Here is a 22,805-nt window from a genome sequence, read left to right as displayed (position 1 = left end):
TGAACATACCATGGCACTGTCCATTCCAGCCTCTGAATCCCATTCTGCAAGGAATGCACTGGTAAGAGCCAGGAGCATTAACACACTGTGCATCTGGACAAGTAGTTGGGGTCATGCATTCATCAATGTCTTCAAATGAGAAGATAAAAGAAAATATAGGTCAAAACCGTAACAGAACACTGAACAATAAGCCAATCCAGATATTCCAACTGAGTTCAAGTTATACTCATAAATTTAAAGAGTTATGTACTTTCCGTAGGATACCCAGGAAGGTACAAGTTAGTATAGATTTGTACCAGTGAAGGGGCATCTATGAGAAATAAATTAGACCACAGTGCATGCAACAGAATCTGAATTTTGTTATACTACCACTCCTTGGTAGGCCCTGTATAGCATACAGCAGGTCAGATTTCTGGCTTAGATAGGAATAAATACCATTGTTGGTGTCACCCTTCTACCATGTCGAAATGTCCTCAGGTACCTACCTCCTATTGTCTGTCTCAGGAGTGTTTGTAAGTGCACTGCTGTAACAACAAAATTACTGGCTTCTCAATGCAAAGAGAAATTTGGTAGTCTCCTATCCCCTAGAGTTATGCAGAAAAGTAGTATGGGAACTATGAATTTAGTCGTGTGAATGGTAATTTTATCAAGTTGCTTATAGGAAATAGGGAATTAATTATGTCTGAAAGAAGGAACAGGCAACATATTCATCTCTGTGAGGCTGGCAACATTTAGGGTGACAGAGGGACTTGTTGCATCATGAGAGATTGCAGTTTACCCATGACAAAGCACCAAGATAGGTCCTGAAAAGCTCAAATATCTCATGATCAGGCTCTGAGCATCTACCAATAACTTCTTATCCTGCACTGAAGAAAATTCCAATACATCCAATATTTTCAATCTAAAAGAGACTGCATACAAAAATTGTCATTCAAAGACAAGCTGCTGTTGAGTGACCAGTGATTAGACGATAATGGAATTAAAATTGCATGGGCAGCCTCAATCTATCCTGCTTGCAGACTTGAATATCATTTTATGACATGGTCTGTAATGGTACAACAACTATAGTATTTTCTACCTAAGACTTGCTTCACACGGTGCATGCAGCTAATGAAATATTCAGAGCCTAAGTTATCTCTAACCCCAGCTCCCTAAGTTAACATCTCTTCACTGATCCACACCTAGATGTTGTGTCTTTAGCAGCTAAGGAATTGCTACTCCACCACAGAGAGTGTTAAGGGTAGCAATTTACTCCTAGTTTTGGGAACAAGCTTCACAGAGGGAAAATTGCCCCCGAACACTTGTACTTTAACTGGCTAATGCTCCAACCTTCAGGGAATTGGACATCCCATGTGCAAACTAGACACTGGATCTGTGCAAATCACATTTTTGCATAGAATCATGACAATCCAGCAGAGTACTTTCTCATAGAAACAGCAGCAGGCCTCCTGAGCCTCTACAATGCAAATGCTTCTCAGTGAAACAGCTGTGAGATTTATTAAGATTTATAATTTAAAATTTAAAATTTATTAAGTAACAAACAACCTTCCTCTGAAACCTGCTCTCAGAACTGCTTGGACTGTATTCACCTTGAAAACACACAACACGAATTATGCATTTTGTACAGACATTTGCAGTCAAAATAAAGTCTAAATGCTGCAAAGCTTAAACAAATCACCAGAAGTTTTTGCAGGAATAATTAATTGTAAAAATAATTAATTGTATGTAATAATGTTTCACTATGCCTGTAACATTGTTCTACATGAATAATGAATTTAGCAAGAAGAACATGTATGCAGTCTTTATGTCTCCCCAGCTGGGCCCACAACACAGCTTGTGTACATATAGCTTGAAGGCAGAATTATGACAGGGTGAGGAAATGTAAATGAACAGTGTATATTGTGTGCAGCTTGGAGGATTCTTACCTTTGTTTTTGGAGTGTGGAGGAGGTGGAAAGGAGTTATCTGTGGAATTTGGAATCTGTCAGTAGTGTGACTATAATGTGTAGGTGTAATGACATGGTGAAATGATTCCCTGAATGTGTCATTTCCTTGGTTTGATGGATTTAGTGTAGGAGGGTTTTTCCCCAAAGCAACCTTAAATAACTTTCAGCAGAAAATGTGATTATAGAGATTACATATTTTTAAGCTAAATAATAGAGGACTACACCGCACTATTTAAAATACAAGCTAATAAGAAATTTGATGCACTGTGATATTATGATTTTTAGAGTCCAATACATTCCTGACTGACAGAGAAAATTTGCAAAAGCAGTTGTAAGAGTAGAGTGTGTAAAGCATTTGCTAAACAGAAAAAAAAAAAGTCTGAGTAGAAAGAGGAATGTCTTAGCAATGCTCAGAGCAACAAATACATCCACAGCAGGTTTACATTGATCATTTGTTAGGCAACCTAACATGTTAGCAATTTTATTCTGTCATAAGTACCTTAGAAAAATGCATGTAATTTACAAAACTATGTTTAAAAATAAATAGCTACCTGTGGTTTTTAGTTCACAATTCCTTTTGAAAATGAAAAAAGAACAACAAAATAGGCAAAAATGGCACACTGGAAAATAACGTGTAGTTTTAAAGGTAAGACATCATAGGATCTCCTGCAACATGAAACATCTGCTAGGTATATATTTCCAAACAAGATAAAGAAAGAGGAAAAAGGAAAAGAGAAAAGTTCACTTTATCATTTGCTGCTTGTTCTTTTTATTTAAGTATTTATTTATTTATTATTTTTATTAGGAAAAACAATGGATCCTTTTGGAAACAAAAGACTTTGTAACATGGACAGGTAATGAGGGAATAGTAATAAAGTTAACAGATTCCACATCAAGAGCTGCTAAAATAGCTGTCCTGAGATGAAATGGTATGAGCTACTTCAGGTTCTGTCCTCAGCAGGGGAATTCCTTTGCAGCATCTTAAAGCTAAATAATAGGAATTGAATTACAGCTGCAGAAATCAAATAACTGAAAAGGTTGGAGAGTACTCAAAAGGTTTCTTGTTTAAGATTGCTCCCTCTGAGAATTCTCCCTTTGCAGCTCAAGCCTCTGTGCAGAGCCTCCCTTGAACAGCAGGCAATGTTAATCTTTCCAAACAGTGGTAACATTTGGCACTTTTTGTGATATGAATAAATTTTAACTTCACTTTGTTTTCCCAGACACACTGCAGATAAAACAACCAATATCCTTCTGAACATTCTGTCATTTTTAGCTGCTGTACATGGGGAAGTTAAATGACCTGAAGGCAAATTAAGTGAAGAAATGTGATAGAAATCCAACAGTAAGATTAAGATAGAGAAATTACCAATGGAAATAGGCAGAGTGGAATGGGGAAAGGAACTCTGAACACAATAGATATAAAACTACTGTGCCAAGAGATTCCATCTGAAACGAAATAGCAAATGGAGATAGAAATTACTTAAAAGAAATGTATCAAGTAGAAAAATAATAAGCATGCAAATCCATTATGGCATAGTTTTAATATTTCTAATGCCCAGCTTTCTTTAAAAACAAACAGGTGTAAAGTTTACTGCTCAGATCAGAAACAGCAGTCCATAAGAAAACAGTCATCATGAAGAAATGGCTCCTCCTATTGCAGTTGCTTGGTTTGGCAACTGTTACTGTGTTACTACCGGTGAAGAGTCCAAACTTACCTTCACATTCCCCTCTCCTGTTCATTTGGTAGCCACTGTCACAATATTCACACCTATACGAGCCAACAGTATTTATACAGAAGCCTTCCCCACAAGTATGAGGTCTTGAACATTCATCAAAATCTGCAGAGATGAAAAAGAGAAGTTAAGAGAAACTGTTCCACCACAAAATTACCAAATGCATCTCCCCTACCGTTTTCTTTAATTGAACAAATAAAAAAGCTCAAATTTTCAAGCTGTTTGTAAGCCACAGCCTTAAAGCACTTCTTATTGAGCAGTTTCATCTTTACTTCATTCCATGTGATTGGAGAATAAAGTCTAGAAACAATCAGGCTGTAGAGAGAGGTACAGTGAGTGCCTCTGTGGTTGCAAGCACATTGCTCGTCACTGAGTGCATGCTGTGCTCAAGGCAGTGCTAACCTAAAGAAGATCACAGCTTCTTCAATCTGTTTCTGTTACTATGTAAAGTCCATGGATGTTTGCAGCTATGCTTAAAAATTCGGTTTGTAACAGCAGCTAGAGATTGAAAGTGTTCTGAATATTTGGATTTCCCACCACAGAAAGTATTTTTACTAAATGGTAGTTTTCCTAAACAAATACAATACTAAAAAATTACTGTTTTTCAACAAATGACCGTTTTGAAAAGTAGAAGAAACCACTCACATACTTTCCTCTCCACACTACCTGGTGAGAGACAGTTAAAGCACTTCCAGACATCAGACCAGTACCAATGACATTTCGGAAGAAAGCTGAAAAGGGGACTTTGGGGGGGGAGGGGGGAGGAGGTTGGATAAAAATACGAAAATGAATCAAGAAACCTATTTTTATTTTTTTATAAAGTAGAGCAGTAATTACCAACGCAGTCAGTTCCATCTTCACTGGCCATGAATCCAGCTTGGCAAATACATAGGAAACTTCCTTCTGTATTTTCACAGCGTCCAAGGGAACAGAGATGAGGTGTCTGATTACACTCATTAATATCTATAAAAGAAATAAAAATTTAAGACTGTAGAATAACATATTTAGTTGTGATTCTTTTTGTTCATTCTGTGCCATGCTTTTGAAAGGACTGATCTTGTAATTATTTTAACTATTTGAAAAAATATATGCACTCCTCACCCTTAAAGCTTCAAAAAAGATGCATTAAATAGTTTTGGTTGGAAAAAAATGCTCTTATTGGCATAGACTACATGAATATTGCATTGGCCTGAAGAATGTGACATGATTACTATTCAAATCACTACCCTGAGTGTAAGCTGAGCACAAGCTGCAAGCACAGTACATTAATACAATTTGTATGAAATAGAAGGCTTTTAAGTTTCTATTTGGCTATGTATATGAATGCAAATTATTATTTTTTTTAATATGGTAGTCGCACCTGATAGTCTGTGCATCAATTTGAAGTTACTGAATTTTAGGTAGTGTGAAAAGTTGATAGTATATAGTCTTGAAACATGATATAATAAAGTCTTCCTGATCCAAGTTACAGAGGAACCAACATATTCTGAATCAAGGAAAGGGATTGATAGGCTGCTTCCAGATCTGAAATGGCTTATTCAGAGCCCGTCTGGGCTTTGAGTGGACAAAGACCTCACTTATAGATCTCTTAATGTGCTTCTGGGATGCTTACAGTATTCTCTTTTTTTCCAGCAAGCAGTTGAAAGGAAAGGCCTAACAAAGTGACCGGATTTAGTTCAGCTGCAGAGCTGGTAGCTGGTCAAATTGTTCTCCGAAACAGGCATTACTTCTGTCATTCTTTCTCCAAACAGAAGTGTATTTCTTCCTAGCAGTCTGACAATTTTAGATACCTAATACAAAACCAAGAAGAAATGGTCTGTCTAATCACTTTTTCTCTCATCTCACAAAGGGAATGGCTTTCATTCAACTTTAATTAAATTTACATTCAGTTCTGAGTGGTGAAAGGCTATATCAGAGACAAGCTGGCAAATTTTATTTGACATACAAAAACTAGCTTCTGTGTAGTTTGGAAACATCCAGTAGAGGAATCAGCTCCTGACGGCTCTGTAGCATATTCCTCCTGATCAGACTCTACATTTCAAACATTTCATAATGTGACTATTTTAAAGTTTTGAAAGCATCCATTCATACCAGAGCATTTTGTCTGCTGATCATTAAGTTTGTATCCCTCGTAGCAGATGCATGTGTATCCCACAGGCAAATTAACGCAGTGTCCTGCTCCACAGATATCAGGATTAACTGTGCACTCGTTGATTTCTAAGCAAACAAAACAAAGTTTAACATTAAACTCTCCCACATAGTTGTTTATGTGCACAATATTCTGTAATCCAAGTAAAAATTGGGCCTGAAAGCAACTGTAAGTTTGTAAATCCTGTGTTTCTGTAATAGATAATTTATCTGGAAGATCCAGAAACCATCTAGGCTTTTCCTAGTGACATATTTTAGTGTCCCATTCAAAATCTATAAATGAGTACATAAAAAAATAAAGTTAAATTAAAGCAATCTAAAATAAAAAATATATACAATTTAATCTTTGCAGCAAAGGTTATGAAAATAACTGTGGTAGGTTTCTGATTATTTTTACAGAATACACATCAGCTACAGCTTGAATATAAGGTGATTCAGATAGGGCAGCATTGGATGCTAAGTCCTTAGAGTTGTTTTAGAAATTCTCAAAGTATGCATGTTGCTGCAAAGAATAGTAATAAATATATTTGGTTGCAAATTAAATTAAGGTTACATAGCAGCATGAAATGGTAACTTCTCAAGAAGAAGCTATAATTTGTAGAGAAGAATCATTTATTCAGACTATTTAGAAACAGATTACATTTAAATTTAACTAATTCTGAAGGTGCAGAATTAAGGCACTGAAAACCACTTCAATTAACTATATTCAGTTTATATTACCCAATTTAGGATCTTATCTAGCAAATCTTAACTCACTTGCATTTACTACACATATGTCATATAGCTGAACATTTGAAACTGTATCTGAACAACAGATTACTTTATTTAATAATTATTATATTACATAATAACCTAATGAATTTCCTTCACAGAACATAGCAATTCGCGGTTCCACTCTTTTTCCTGAGGAAACAAAACCCAGCAGAACATGGAAAGCTACCATTTTTTCTCAACTAATGTTAGTTCACAACAGTGTAGTAAACTCCTCCCCCCATAAGGGAGCAGGGAGCAGACTGTCAGAAGGGCCAAAGTCACAGCAGTGCTGACTTCCAAGTTCTCATTGACCATTACTAATTAGTAAAGCTTTCATATGGGATTGACAAACTAATTAGAGGTAATTGAAGGAGGCAGCTCAATGCTTGCAGAAGGACAGGATAATTTCTCTGTTCTTTCCATAGATTCAGGAGGGTTTAACTGGGGACAGAACTGTACCTCCAACAGCAGGGTGATTCAGACCTTGTATATGTCATGTACAACTCAAACATCCACACTGGCCGTGCCTTCATGAAAGAATGCCATCTTCTAAGAGATAAATTTTTACTAAAATGTGCAATGTCACTCTGTGAATGCAAATCAAGGAACTACATGGTAGATATGTCTACCATATACAATACTGCACCTTAAAGTACTTATCTGGACATTGCAATTACTTCAAAACCTGTGTTAATTCTGAGACTAGCCAATCTGACACTGCAATGCTCTCAAGTATATATAGTACATTGACTTTTTTGTTTTCAAATTTATAGCAAGTGAAATTTTTAGGCCCTTTGGACACAGAACCACAAATTGACAAGTTTCAGCTATGACAGCAGTATTAATTGCATTTCTGTTATTTTTACTTCTTGACACATGGATGTATGTAGAAAAGACAACTTTAATACATCAAAAAAGAAGAAACAAAAATGTTCAAAAGAATGCTTCAAAATAGATCTTACAGTAACTCTGCATCTGCTTTATGTTGATCAACATCCCATGAAGTTTACACCCCTGAAAGACCATAGTCATGTACACTTCTCATACACAGTAGACTGTGTGCACTGTCTACAGACCTCACTTGTGGACAGGAATGTACAAGGGAGTGGTTCTCAAGCTAATGTAGAAAAACATTAAAAAAAAAACCACAACACAGTTCTTTTATTATGGGAAGATAACTTATATAAAGGGAAAACACCTAAAATTATAATTTATCAATTGCATTTTTAAACTTAAAAACATTCTACCATGCTAAATTCTTAGTTTAAAGCATCTTTCACTACTTTTCCTATTATACCATTCAAGGTATTGACTGTCCAGAAGTAAAACTTTCAAAGCACACTTATCATATACTACATATTTACTACATGTTCTGTGTTAAGGGTGAGATGAATGAATACCTTTGAAATCCTTCTGGAAAGGGTGGATCATGAATTTGTTTCAGAAAGGTTTTATCTATGAATAACCTGATGTGTTTTTCTTTTTTTTTTTTTTTTCCAATAAGGATATTGGAGGTGTACGTAGCATCTATTAAAATAACCCACAAATATTTTGATTTTGAATAAGAAAAACAGAAATGTAGAGTGAAAAATTATTATGGAACCTATTTGATGAGCCACCTTTTTGTTTCCTAATAAATAGTCATTATTTCATATAAATACTGCATTGTCCAAATATACGTTGTAAATCCATATGCTAAGTGAAAGGGCAGAATGAAATTTCAACACAGGACTCAAGCTCTACAGCTTTTTTTAGGACATAAAAGAAAATATAAAATCCAGAAATATTGTGTAGACACAAGAGGCAACAAAGCACAGGATTTTCATAACAAAAATGGAAAGAGTGGCTCAGAAGAAATATAAGACTGAAGTCTTGAAGTAAAAGAGTACAGAACTCATTTAAATGAAAATGTAAAACAGATTTGTGAAAGGCACCAAGGAAAGCACACAATCATGGGCTCAGCCTTCTAGGTAATGTTTGCCAAGGGCAGTCAGAAAAGCAAGTCTTGTAACTCATCTCAAATCTAATCTACTTACACTGTATGAAGATTTATTCTCTGCAAACAGGAGACCTTCATTTCTTAAGAGACAGAATTAGGGCTGAAAATAGCCAGTTATTCACTTGGAAGCCTTCAAAAAAGACTGGAGTGCTTTAAAACACAACAGCACAGGGCATTCTCCTGAAGAACTAAGTTCTAGGTTTATTCCCTGCTAATCTCAGAGATAAAAGGTGCAGTCTCAGGCATTGCACTGATCTCAAAGAGCTAAAGCAGAAAATTCAGGATGAATTTTCTTTCCCACAAAATATGAAATATCTACTGACATGGCAGGAGTCAAATTCCTCAAGCAAATCAGATGCCTTGCAGAGATTTGTCAGTTTCCCATAAACAAAACAAGTTCTAGGACTTGTATGTTCAGCACACCATTTGGAACATACTGCTTGCCTTTGAGAGGGTACGCAGAAGGGGACATGGAAGTACTTCACAAGGCAGTCTAGATAACAAAATGTCTAGAGGGTAAACACGTATGTTGATGTCATGGTAGCTGGGAACAACACTGATATACAATCACAGGGATAACTACAGATTGTATCAGATCCTACTGGAAGAAAAGCTTCAGAATTCTCCACAAGCCTTAGTGGGCTAAGCCAACTGTCAGACAACTGGAATCAGCTACTCCCAATGCAAGTATATTACAAGGGGAGGAACAGTCAAAGCTCCTAGTACTCAGATAAAACACTATGTACAGAGACACAAAGATAAAACAGGAATGCAGAGACAGCGGAGCATGCTGAACTAGATCAGCATGCTCTCACATGATTATGAAGTTCAAACGACCTATGTATTAAAATATCTGCACAAGGGCTAAAATGGGCTCGAATGCCAGAGCATGAAAGTTCACAGGTCTGGAGCAAACAGAGATATGAAGACCAGTACTGCAATATATCTGACTGAAATGGAACAAGTTTTCCACATGTGCTCCAGAATTAGCACTGTGAAAGGTACTGATATAAAAACATAGAACCATCTTAAATTTACTGGACAAAAATAGCAGCAGAAAAAATTATGCACAGACAAAGACAACGGAGGCCATGATTATGGCAGTACAAATTTTCCTACACACTTGCTGTTTCAAAGTTAATGCCTTTCAACTTAATGCCACAGATCACTCAGTTGAGCATCGTGAGAAAAGAAACTTAAAATATACAGAGATTACTGAACTACAAAACTACGACATAATTTTTTGAATAGCCCAGAATCTCTCGTACTGGCAAGCACTCTCTGGCATAAAAAATGGATGAGAAAAATCCTACAGTTATATAAGCTGTAAATGAACTGTGGAGAAGTCATCTCCCATCCATGTATGTCACACATGAAATTCTAGGAATTTCCACAGAAGATCTTAAGTGGATTGCTTTAAAAAAAAAAAAAAAAAAGTTTTTTCCTGACTTATCATAATTGCAATTTTAAAATGCAGTGAACCTCTGAAGGACAGCATTAGCTGCACAGACAAGACAAAAGATTTCAAAAGGAAGGCCCTCATTCACACAGCTTTCATGTGTGGAAAAAATGAGTACAGAGAGAAAGAAAAAGCTGGAATTTTGAAGGAACAGTCAGTCTGCTTGCTTCTGCTTCAATTCCAGCAGAATCACATCAGAAATAATACTATTCAGTTTCAAAGAGAAAGGATCTTTGTAATTCACTTTACTTGTGAGAGTTTCTGCTTCAGATATCCAAAATGGTTTGTGATGCTTTCTAACAGCTGCTTTCTGTGTCAAGGGACAAAACGGGGATAATAACATGACTTTTAGTTCACCTGTAATCCTGCTTTGCCACTGCCAAAAATGACTTCTACCACAGTTTTCTAGAAGGGAGACAGACTGTGGGTGAAACTCATCATCCATCATCCCATCTGGAGTCTGGCATAATCTCTCCGTCTTGCTGTTGCTGTCTTGACTTGGAATTTATTTAGTCCACAACCCTTGATTTAGTAGCTCAGAATACAGTAGGATATTGCTTTTCAGCATTTCTTTCACCCAGATCACTCAACACCTCCACTGATAACTAATGTTTGTTATATTCTCTACCTGCAGAGGCCTCTTTGTGGTCATGAAGGAAAAAAAAGTATAATCTTCCTCTATCCCATTTCCCTGTCTTTCACATTTTTTACCACTGCTCCACTGCTCCCTTGGACAACATAACAGTCAACTTTGCTACTTCATCCATTGTCTCTTCTATTTAGCTGCTGCTGACTGCTTTTCTGACAGCACAGCTTGCATCAGGGTGTTCCTTTTGTCTTGTCACTATTTGAAACACTTCCCTTCAACAGCATTCCTAGTCTGTATTCCAGCAGAGACTAAATCGATGAGACTGAACTGTACCTGTTCTGCTTGACAGCATTCACTTCACTGACTGCTCAGTCTTAACTTACTGCTATTTTCTGAATTGTGGTAGCGCCTAGAAGCTCCAGTTATAAAACAGAGGCCCTCTGAATTAGGCATTTTGAATGCACCAAAACAGTGTTGTGCATCTTTTGAAACCACTGAAAATACTATGCATATTTGTCTTTGCAATTCACATAACAAAACTGCATATTTGTCTTTGCAATTCACAACTATTGGACTTCAATTCCAAATCAGGTAATCTGAGGTAGGATGACTCATTTTTGATTCTACCATTTATTTGTGGGCACAAAAATGGCAGGTACATCCTGGGAACTTCCAGTCCTGGCTCCGGTAAGAGTACACTCATTCCTGCGTTGTTCTGTACTCTTTTTCTACCTTTCCACAGAGTACTCCTTTCTGTCCACAGCAATACTCTCTTGGCTACTCTAATTCTGAAGTAATGTGGAACAAGTTACAGTGTCAGGAATTCACAGTCATTTTTTAACTTATTTTAGTACTAAAAAGGAAGTACAATACCTGTAACTTGAGTAGGTGCAATTACTTGACTTGCACTCGAAGTAGAGACTTCAGGAGCAACTTCAACAGGCAGAGGAGGAGATGTTTTCTCAATCACTACTGTGTGACATGGAATGGAAATCAATTGCATCCAAAAAAAAAAAACAAGAAAAAAACAAGGCAACAACAAACAACAACAACACAACAAAACCAAACAGCTCAGAGCATCCACACATGAAACTGATCTAGCCAGACTCAATGGAGCTTTTCACTAGTTTATTCTGCTTAGATCTGGAGTAGAAAAAAAAAAAAAAAAAAAGCAGTATAATTGGATTTTCCATCATTTTACCACTTCTGAAAAAAATGAGATGCTAAAGAAAGCAAGAACAATAGTAACATCTCTGCATCTAAAGCTATGCATAAATCTACAAGAAGACACCTACGTAAAGTTTCCTCTTGAACGGGTTATAAAGGCTTCAACTCTGCTGACATTAAAATTCTTATGTACATACTCCAGGATATCACTTTTGTCTATAATGTATCTTTTCTTTACATGACTTACATGTCACCCAACCAATGGCAACCTCTCAATTCCTCCCACCTCAGATTTCTTTTTTTTTTTCTGCTCATGGAAAAATTGCTCATTAAACTGCAGTCATTTTTTTCATTAATCTGTTACCATTGCTATCTTTCCACTCTTTGAAGAGTTGCAAACACTTTCTGTGTGTCAGAACAGACAGAACAAGTTACCTGGAAACTGTGGATGCAGGTTAATTGTTGAAATTCCAGGAGAGAGCTGGGGCTGTCCAGGCTCTAGGATTTGCTTTTCTTGATCGAGTGAAACTAATTCCTAGAAGAATAATTAGAAATTTACATTCTGAAAGCGTTGTTTTAATTTGGCTATCATAACAACCCACAAACTCTTGGCCTGAGAAACTGCTAACGTTCTCCCATGAGTGGTTTCATATAGGAGATCATTAATCATCAGCAATTTAAGCATGAAAGAACACAGAATACTATTTTTAAACAATGTCATACAATTCAACATTGATTTTATTTGAAGGAGCCATTTCATGGAGCTTCTTGGCTTTGTCACTCTATAGCTCTCCCATTGTCTGGTCTTTTAATTGCTTAGAAACAGTATTTAGCTGCAGTACAGGCTCACACAAGTATATAGTCACATGTCTGTAAGTCTTTGAACACTGTGAAAAGTTCTCTCTTAGCTATTGCACTGAATACCTTATTTTCATAAGCGTTAGATGCTTGTCAGACTTCAGGAAAATTAAATGAAGCACAGCTGCAGTTACTCCCAATAAATCCTGTTATCTTGAGTGGAGATGATCAAAATCCTCCAGAATGGAGGAATTAAAACAGATAAGCACCTGCTCTTCTGCACTGAATATACACCAAAATATTTTTTGGTGAATATACACCAAAAAACTACTGAAACCAAATAAGGCATTAATATGAGTCTCTTAAGCAGGTGTTGCAAATAGTCTTTAAAACTTCATACTGTTTCACTCCAACTCATTTTCTCTAGCTGTCAGTACCAGTAGCTCTCCCTTCATACTGTCTGCAATTTCAAATATCCTCCTTAAAATAAAGGCTCCAGAATTGAATAGAACAATACAGCACTAGATCCTTTACCAATACCAAAGGGAGATTAATTTCTATCTGCCTGTTTTTGTATATAATAACAACATGAACTCTTTTTGCCTCAGGATTTGCACTGTAAGTCCACAGTGAGTTGTTTTTTCCTCATGAACCCTAAACCCTTTCCAGAGTTACCATAGCACATCTTGTACACATGACCTGCAGTCTAATTCCTTGATATATCACATTATGTTTTACCTGATCAGGGGCTGCAGTTGCCACTAAAACCAGAAAGAAAAAAGAAAATTAATCAGTCTTCACATAACACTTATTTACACATTCAATTTAAAACTACTATCACATCGGAAAGTGGTTGTTGCCATCAAAGAAAGCTTTCAGATTCTGACCTTATCCCAAAATCATGTAAACTCAAAGTAGTGTTCCTGACAAAAATGCAAAAGCTAACCTGAAACCATACTAAGATTCCATGCACCAACCAATGCTTATCATTATTTACTTTAATAGTCACCTTTCTTACAGGTTTCTAATCTTCTTCGTTTGAAACAATTCAAGAAACTCATTGGTTAAGAACTTACTAACTGATTAAACTCCTAAAATTCCTTCCACAGAATATCATCACCCGCATTTATGTTAAAGGTAAATTAATATCCTAATGGTATATAATTAACCTTTTTATTATATATTTATTGTTAAAAAAGGCTTAACATTTGCATTTTATTTATGCAAGAAAAAGTATTTTTGTTTTGTTTTTCCCACAAAAATTATTATTATTTTTCCCCCAGGAAGGAGGGGTAGAAATTTCATAGAGGCTTTCATTTTCCACCACAGTTTGCATTTCTTAATTTGTCTTTTAGAGATGGAAATCTATATATTCCTGTAAAATCTTGTAGGAATGTCTTTCTCTTCAAAATCAACATTTTCCACAGAAGAGAAATTGAAAAAAAAAAACCTCTCTTCTAACCTTCTCACTTCAGTTTCTTTAGTATTAGCAGGTGGGCTGATTAGATCTAATAAAATTTTTAAAATTCAAAATTCTACCATATCCAAAAATGGAATATAAAATTCAAACATTTATGAGTGTCATTACTGACTTAGAGCAAGCATTTGTAAAGGTAGTTGTTTGTTTTTTTTAAACTAAAAGTTTTTTTCTTCAGTTTCCCTGTGTTCTAAGATTTACCAGAACGTGGCAACCCTTCTAATTACTCAACTGATATTTTAGTAAATGACATACCACTTTTTAACACAGAAAAACCCAAAGGTTTATGTGAGATAATATAAACCTGCATCAACTACAGGTATATTTGAATGGGTTATTTTCTCACACGATTCAGTTTAGCTCTATTTTTCTTTTGAAAGCAAAACTAGAGTATTAATTTTAACAAGAAAGTAACCCACACTGCACAGAATTCTGCGAAGTCAACTGACTGAAACTCTTTCTAATAACAGCCAGACATATGTATTATAGGCACTACTGGGAAACAGCTTGCTATGCATTCAGTATCATCACAAGGTTCTTCAGGAACATACACAACATATATCTGCTTGCCTACAGTTAGATCATGCCAAGTTTGCTGGCAATGCATTTACAATAGTCCTACTTTCAGCTTGTCTTTGTTTCTGCATTTGATTTAAATTCAGGACAACTGTAGCTGCTAGAAGTTCTTTGAAGGGGTTGTAGAAAACCACACAAAGCCTTGGAGAAATACTGTAGAGGAATCAACTGATTATTAAACAGCCCAGCATAGGGGGGCTGATCTGGCATGGTCCAGCTGAGGGAGTGCACGGCTGCAGGGATGAACACCAGACCACAAGCTAGTGAAGGACACCCACATCAGGTGGTGCTAATCTACAGGAGTGTGTAGAAGGAAGATGCTGATAACCCCTTCATCTATACCACCCCACATACTAGTAAATCAAAGCCAGAGTTGGACCCTTTGTTGTATTTCAGAAACACCTTCATAAAAGTATTTACTATTTCTTATCATAAAAATTAATCAGGCTAAAGCATTTTCTCTCTCCATGGTGTTCTCTGCATCTGCTAGGAGCTATATGTCAAACTTCAGAAATACAGCATGTAACACAATATGCTCTCTGACATGGACTGCTCTTCTGTGGGAAGCGACTCCTCTTTGTGTTGTACACAGCTACTGTGCAAAGAAACATATCATCGAAGACACATGCACAGAAATATAGAAAGACTAAATTTTCCCACTCTCACCTTCTTGCACAGCCATCTCAGGCTCACTTTTCTGTGAGAAGGTCAGTGCCTCCACTGGCTCTTCCTTTGCTGGGAGAGGTGGAGGAGAAGTACCTTTAGCAACAGGTTGAGTAATCGGGGTCTTGCCAATGACAGGTGGCTGTACTCTAACTGCAGGGTGATGATATAGCTTGTTTCTGTGAGGGCCAGAAACCGTATAACCCATTCCACCAGGGCAGATTTCCTTAAAAGCAGCTAGATTTGGGATGGGAAAATATTCCTTTTAGGAGTCTAAAAGTGCAATATGTTGACATAGTGGAAAATATAATGAAAACCACTAATAAATTTCATCTGCTATTGTATATACATTTTTATAAAAGATATTTAGACAAACTATGCATTGCATACTATATGACTGAACATTCTGTCAAAAGCAAGTTCTGCCTGAAGGTTTCCCTGAAGTTCATTCTTTGTTCAGTTACGTTTACTCTATATGATCTATCAAGATCAATTCTTTTTTATTAATCCTCTTCACACAGTATATCCTTGCCGAGTACAAATTTAAATATGCAAATTGTCATCATCATTTACATTGTATAAGGAATGAAATTTACTATTTCTATCATTTCCTTTTTGTAGAAACCAAAGAAAGTCTCATCACCCCTGCACTAGAGGAGCAGAACAATATCAATCAGAAACAACATTCGTTCACAGGATCCCATTTGACTACACCAGAGGTCTCATACCAGCCCTGATGCAAATTCTACTGAACAGAGTCCTTCCAAAGACCTTAATGAGCTGGATTAAAGCAAGATGGGGTTCATAAAAAAACAAATCAACACTGGAAGAGAAAGGAAATAATCTCATTTGTAAGGGAAATAATCTCATTTAGAAGGCTGCTACATTAAAAGGTAATGAAAGTCAGGCAGCAGCACCTGCTCTGATTTCTGTAGCTGCTCTACATGAGCATCAGTCTTTGCAGTCCTAGTGGAAGACTAGAATGAAAAAGAAACACAGATCAGCCTTTGTTCCCATCAAAGACAATAACTATACTCCTGTCATGGACAGGGGGCCTTCAGAAGTCTTGAGGGGGCAGGGCTTCATTGTCCTCATTGCTCTAGGTAAAGCTATGTCAGGATGAAATACCATAGATCTAGCCTCACAAGTGCCTGATGGGATGTATCTTATAGCTTCTTAAGAGATGTGCAGAGTGGGACATTGGTAGGTTCACCAAATTCTGCTATGAAAACACATCAATGCTCTAAAATGAATTAGCATCTAAACTAAAAACACGAAATACTAACTACAGATACCCCACAAATGAAGTCATTGAACTATACATTAGAGATTTTCTACTACAGATCCTACACTTCTTGGAGTGTGTTCAGATGGTGCCTTAGCAATAGAGAAGATTAAGGGTGAAATTGATCTATTGGATTCAGATCAACAAAACAGTTTTAGATGGAAAATGCTAATATCAAAACTTGCCACAAAAACACCCGATTGAGGGTAAGAAATCTGGTCCCTTCAGATGCATACCCAGGATGTAGGAAATCTTCACTTGGGTCATATTCTCTCAAATGCAGAATAGATATGTGAGCCTTGTTCTAAGATAGCTCACGGAAGTGTTCTCAACAGCTGCGTATGTATCTCAAATTTCTTAGTCTTTCAGAGCTGATCTACTTCATACTACTTTAAAAGCTATCAGAGAGAGAGATGTTGACTCTTTAATCCAATGACTTAAATTAACATGGGATGCTGCAGTAAATACATTACCCCATTCTGGAATATCCCACTTTCACACATTTTTCATTGAAAACTCTGAAAGATCATTATGAATTTAACCTGTTATAGAAAGGAACATGTTTTTAAATCATGAATTTTGCCATGAAATGGGAAAAGTTTTTCCCACATAGCTCATCAGAATTTTCTACTCCCAGATTTCTCTTAAGTCTTTTCATTAAGAGAAGTCACTAAGACAATCAATTGCACACAATATCCAGTGGATTTTTTTATAACAAGAGAGCAGTCATCTTGGCAAAAAAAAAAAGAAAAAAAAAAGAAAAAAAAAAGAAAAAAAAAGATATATTCTCAGCTCCAGAATGTAAATATGGAGATGGGCATAAAGTTTCACGCAATATTCTCATAGACATAAAGCATCTGCATTTAAATTGCTAGTCATCTGATGAGAATATGTTCTTGCTGCATTAAAAGGCCATAGAAATATTATTTATCTGAAGGGGAACTCGAATTTTAAAATCCTAATCAGTGAGCTAGCAACCTAGCAGTCACACAGGATATAATGGCTTTAAATATCAATTAAAATGCTCAAAAACTTTGGTCACTTCCATTTCTGTGTGCCTAGCTTAAAAAAGTAAGTCATCCCCTACTCTCATCATGCTGCTTATATTAGCTGTGGATTTCCCCAAGCAACTAGTTACTTGAAAATCTGAATTTTTATACAATACTCCACAAAAATGCATAATTTGTATTATGAGTGACATATGCAGCAGCAACTTCAGTAAGAGGGGATTAAAAGTACCTGTGTTAAAACACTGAACAAGCTGGATATCATACGTATTACAATAAGCAATGAACAATTATGCTTTTAAAAAGGATTAATTTGACCATACATTTGGACAAAATATAATACTGATCTAATCACTTTTTAAAATTATGAATCCTTGTGCGCAAAGACAGTATACGTTTTATTATTCTATTATCACATAGTAATCATGACAGTAGAACTGTCATAATTTACTGATGAACACTTCTGGTTTATTTTTAAATTGATTCTTGGATATTTTTTTAAAGCATGTGTAACAAAAATGAGGTGGGCAAGAGCTTACACTTTTAATGGGCAGTTCTTACCTGTTCCTGGGAGGGGACACTTCTCACAGTGTGGGCCCCAGGCTTTGCCAACACTGCAACAGCAAAGCTGCTTGCTGAGCTGAACAGAAAGAGGATGCATGCATTGTTTTCCTGCACTAACAAACCGGTAGCAGGGTCCTTTCTCTTCAGCAACCATAGGACTATCAGCTGCAATGACAGGAGAAGAGAGGATGTTACGGGTCATTTCCAATACCAGTTAATTTTGTCCTTGCATTAATATTGTCCTCTACAAAAGCTTTATTTCAAACACCTATCTCAAGCCATAATCACACTATAAAATACATTTTGATTTGGCATCAAACTCTCCTAGATTCCAAGCCATCCTAGATCAAAATGTATTTTAAAGGAAAAAAGGAAAAAAAAAATCCAAACCACCAGTTGCTATGCTGCCACAACAAAGAGCCAGAATCAGCTTCCTCACCTGCACACAAATTCAACTGCTTATGACTAAGGTAAGTAACTGGCAATATACAGTGGCGACAACCTACAAAGCCTCTGGAAAATTCTGCTATAACTATATATGTATGTACCTTTTATTAAAGAGACAATTACATATTTAAGTTTTTTTTTTGTTTGTTTGTTTGTTTGTTTTACATTTAGTTTAGCGTGGAAGAGACAAAGGCCATAAACTATGACTAGTATGTGGTAATTAGGAAGGTAACATCCATCCAGCTTTCTAATGTATGCATCCACATTCACATACAGTTAACAGTCCTGGGTATCACAGTCTCTTAACCCCCAAAGTACAAAGAATATTTGAGTTTCAACATGACGTGCAAAAGGAAAAATGAAAAACAGCTCCTTTTTTCTGGATTAAATTAAGCGGTGCTAAATTCTTCAACTGATGAAAAACTTTCTCAGCGATTGAATGCCATTAACCTCTAGAATAAGTTTATTATGTGAAAAAAGGAAGAATTCACCTATGGTTTCAGGTTTTTTTATATTTTATAAATCTAGAGATAGGTAAGGAGCTTAGGAAATGATGTATTTTTTACTTATACTCTTCCAAAAAAAAATTAAAGGAAGAAATTCACTTGTTCTCTAGGCCTTCTTTTCTTCTTGCAGAGGTAGTTGATCTCAAACCAAGTAAAAGCTGATTAACAGAGGAAAATATTTGCATTCATGCTGTTCACAACTTTTTCCTTCCCCTAATTCTTTCTGAATTTCTAATCCTTCTTAATCAGGAGAAAAATGCACCAAAGATCATCCTTGGCTGAATGTTGAGTAAATGTAGCAGGAAAAACACACAAGCACATTAATCTGTTAATTGTCAGCATGACTGTATAGTACTTCTCTAGTTCCCTGGTGCCCTGAAGGGTGTTTCCTTCATCTTTACAATTCATTTACTTATAGGCTTTCATTTTTCAGTTCTACAAGCAACTAAATAAAGTTTCTTAAATATTTATTCCAAGCTTGATTACACTTCACCTAAGCCAAGTGCAAGAGATTACAACTTTGGAGATGAATAAAATATTTTTTATTATTATATTATAGTGTAATAAACAATGGAATAATTTTACAAAAAAAAAAAAAAGGTATATATTATTATATTATTTTATTATCTGGATATCTAATCTTACTTTAACTATCTGGTAATATTCAGATATTACCTACCTAGCTTTAGAAGGAAAAAGTAATATTTGAAACAGAGTAAAACAGCTGTAAGATCATAGTTTCATGAAAGATGCTGATAGCATAACACAGATATGCATACTTGGAAATGGATGCAAAAAGGATGAAATGCTCAATCTTCCTGATTCCAGAACAGCTGAATTTAGACTATGTGCAAGCGCTGAAATTCCAGTGCTGTCTTACTAGGGTCATAATTCTTCCAGGGGTATTCAAGAGATTTTGTGCAAAGTATGTAAACTCAAGTGCTACTCTGCTTCTAAGTACATTCTCAGAAATATCTGCATCTCTGGAAAAACAAACATGAGAGAGGGGCAACAAAGGCCACTGGAGAGTTGGTTAAAATCAGAGGGCGAGACTGTAGTGGCCCATGACTTACACAACCATTTTTCCGGTATATGTCTACACTACACAGCTGCTGAATCATACACATTGCTTTTTCTTCTTCGTCTTTTTTTTTATGCCCCATGACTTACAGATATGTAAAAACATTGTATTTTTTCATTGTTCTTCTGTCTTACTTTTCCTTCCTAACATCTGTGCTAACTTCTAGTTAAATCTCATAGCATGCACTTCAAGCTCCAGACAGTGCTAACCAAGAGCTCTGTGCAGTGCTCCATTGGGCACACTGTCCATATATAATTTTTGTACTGCCTACTAAAACTCTGGTTAAAAGCAGGTATTGTGCCACGGTAATGGAACCATTTCATTGTATCATTTTGTCTTGCTACAGGAACACAGAAGTTTATCTTACATTATAAAGAAATCAGAGGTTCTTCTCTTGGAAATTGTTCAAATTTACTTATCTCTACCACATAAAATCCCACTGTGAGAATATGTCAGATTATTGAGACAAAAGATAAAATATTCCTTTTGAAAACAGACACAAATGATAAAATGATATCTAATAAAATTCATGTTCTTTTGGTCATATCATGAGGTTTACATTTGAAGAAATTTCATTTTATTGACAATAAGTAGTGGCAAGAGCAATACCTATCTGTTTCCTTGACACTTAACACTGTAAGAATTTCTTTCTCTTACTTAAACTTACTTGAACTTAAACAATTTAAAATGTATTTTGCAATCCATTTCTTTGCTTCAAGCTGATTTTGATACGCTTAATAAATCTAAGGCAATACTGTCCAGGCTGTCCCATAGCTTCTGGTGCTGTTACAGCAAGGATTGCTGAATTGCCAGTGAGGAAGGAAAAAGATATGTGAGGGAGGTGCCTTTCATCCTTCTATAAAACCACAATGGAAACTACACAGGATAAAGCTGCAGAAGTGGAAGAGAAGAGGGTAGGCCACAAAGGTGATTTGGGCTGAGGAAATAGCAGAGAGGGGAAAGAAAAATTTGGGGAAAGAGAACTACACACTGGTGAGAACAACTCAAGAGTGTACAATGAGTCTGGATGGGGCCTTGAAGGTTTTGATAGAGGAAAAACAGGAAGAGATGGCAAGGAGCCTGATGGCAACTGGTGGAGTTCAAGGCTTCCAGGACAGAAACAGCAAAGAAGCATGAACACTGACTAGATAAAGCAAACAAACTGAGATGAAGAGGCAGGGGCAACAAAAAGGACTGGAACAGCTTGGAAGTTGGGGCCATTTATATGATTCTTCATACGGATTACAACTAAGTATCTTTGATCGACGCTATTACTCACCTATGCATCTTGAGAGGGTAGGATCTGGCACAAATCCCATTTTGCAGGTACATCTGTAGCTGCCCATGGTATTCAAACACTCACCATTAGGGCATACTCCTTGTAACTGACATTCATTAATATCTGTGGAAAAATTTCAAATAATCAGATACTGAAATGCACATCAATATTCTTCTTTCTTCAGGAGTTACCTGATCGTTTCTCAAACACGTGCAGGAGAACTATTACCAGCTAACACATTGAGCAACATTTTTTTCCACACTGAAAATTTATTACCTTTAAAAATATTGCTGAGAAAATAATACAATCTTTTTCCATTATATATCATTGTCAAGTACTCTGAATTAAAAAACAAATATGCTTTGACTATATGCTATCAACCACCCCCTCCCTTTTCCTGATGTAGTGGATTACCCTTGGCTGGTCATCAGGTGCCTACTATGCCATTCTCTCACACCAGTCCTCTGTGGGACAAGGGGAGAAAATACAATGAAAAAAACTCCTGGGTTGAAATAAGGACAGAGAAATCGCTCACCAGTTACAGTCACGGGACAAACAGACTCAACTTGGGAAAGATTAATTTAATTTATTGTCATTTAATAACAGAAAGGACAGTGAGAAACAAATATATATATATCTTTTTAATATCAATCATTAATGCTTTATCTCTGTTCCTCCTTCCTCCTCATTCTCTTCCCCTGCTCCACGTGGGGTCCCTCCCACGGGATGCCGTCCTTCCCAAACTGATCCTGCGGGGGCTGCCCACAGGCAGCAGCTCTTCAAGAACTTCTCCCACATGGCTCCATACCTTGGGGTCCATCCATCAGGAGCAAACTGCTCCAGCACGGGTCCCCTATCAGTGGCAGCTCCTGCCAGATCTTCAGATCTCCCCAGACCCTGGCTCTGAGCTGACACGGGGCAGCTGCTGGGCTCTGCTCACAGAGGCCACTCCTGCAGCCCCACCACTACCAAAACCTTGGCACTCACACACAATACACGGGTTGCAGATGATGTAAACACAACTTGCAAGAACATTCACATAAAATTCTTTTTTTTTTTTTTTTTTTAAAGATCAATGTGGTGCTTTTTTTTTTTTAAAAAAAAAAAAGATCAATGTGGTACATTTTATATAGAATGGAACATTGCTTGACACACTTAATACAGTTTTTATTATTTGTATTGTGGTAGTGCCTGAAGGTCCATTGAGCACAAAAAGACCATCTCTGACCTAAAAAGCTTACCACCTGAATAGCAAGAAAATTCTTCACAGAGTAAAGAACACAGATCTGAGCAAGGAAAAGGGTTGTACTGATAGGAACAATAGTTTGT

General features: G+C 36.5%; 1 protein-coding gene across 16 annotated transcripts in view; it reads right to left on the bottom strand.

Annotated features, from left to right (window-relative positions):
- LTBP1 (latent transforming growth factor beta binding protein 1) overlaps positions 1 to 22,805 on the bottom strand; it is a 201,462-nt gene that overhangs the window by 57,886 nt on the left and 120,771 nt on the right. For 3 of the 16 annotated variants that reach the window (XM_038176453.2, XM_072035662.1, XM_072035667.1), the window contains 10 exons: positions 21,477 to 21,599; positions 18,161 to 18,328; positions 15,311 to 15,544; positions 13,330 to 13,352; positions 12,229 to 12,328; positions 11,500 to 11,595; positions 5,770 to 5,895; positions 4,516 to 4,641; positions 3,661 to 3,783; positions 10 to 129 (listed from right to left, as the gene is read on the bottom strand). In XM_038176453.2, coding sequence (XP_038032381.1) covers positions 10 to 129; positions 3,661 to 3,783; positions 4,516 to 4,641; positions 5,770 to 5,895; positions 11,500 to 11,595; positions 12,229 to 12,328; positions 13,330 to 13,352; positions 15,311 to 15,544; positions 18,161 to 18,328; positions 21,477 to 21,599 — 1,239 coding nt within the window. Of the gene's footprint in view, positions 1 to 9; positions 130 to 3,660; positions 3,784 to 4,515; positions 4,642 to 5,769; positions 5,896 to 11,499; positions 11,599 to 12,228; positions 12,329 to 13,329; positions 13,353 to 15,310; positions 15,545 to 18,160; positions 18,329 to 21,476; positions 21,600 to 22,805 lie in introns of all 16 variants that reach the window. The other 13 variants (XM_072035663.1, XM_072035665.1, XM_072035668.1 and 10 more) reach the window with 5 other exon arrangements.

This window comes from Anas platyrhynchos, chromosome 3 (genome assembly GCF_047663525.1).
Source record: "Anas platyrhynchos isolate ZD024472 breed Pekin duck chromosome 3, IASCAAS_PekinDuck_T2T, whole genome shotgun sequence".
Lineage (NCBI taxonomy): Eukaryota > Metazoa > Chordata > Aves > Anseriformes > Anatidae > Anas > Anas platyrhynchos.
The sequence above is the reverse complement of the archived record's forward strand: the minus strand, read 5'-3'. Positions and strand labels throughout refer to the sequence as shown.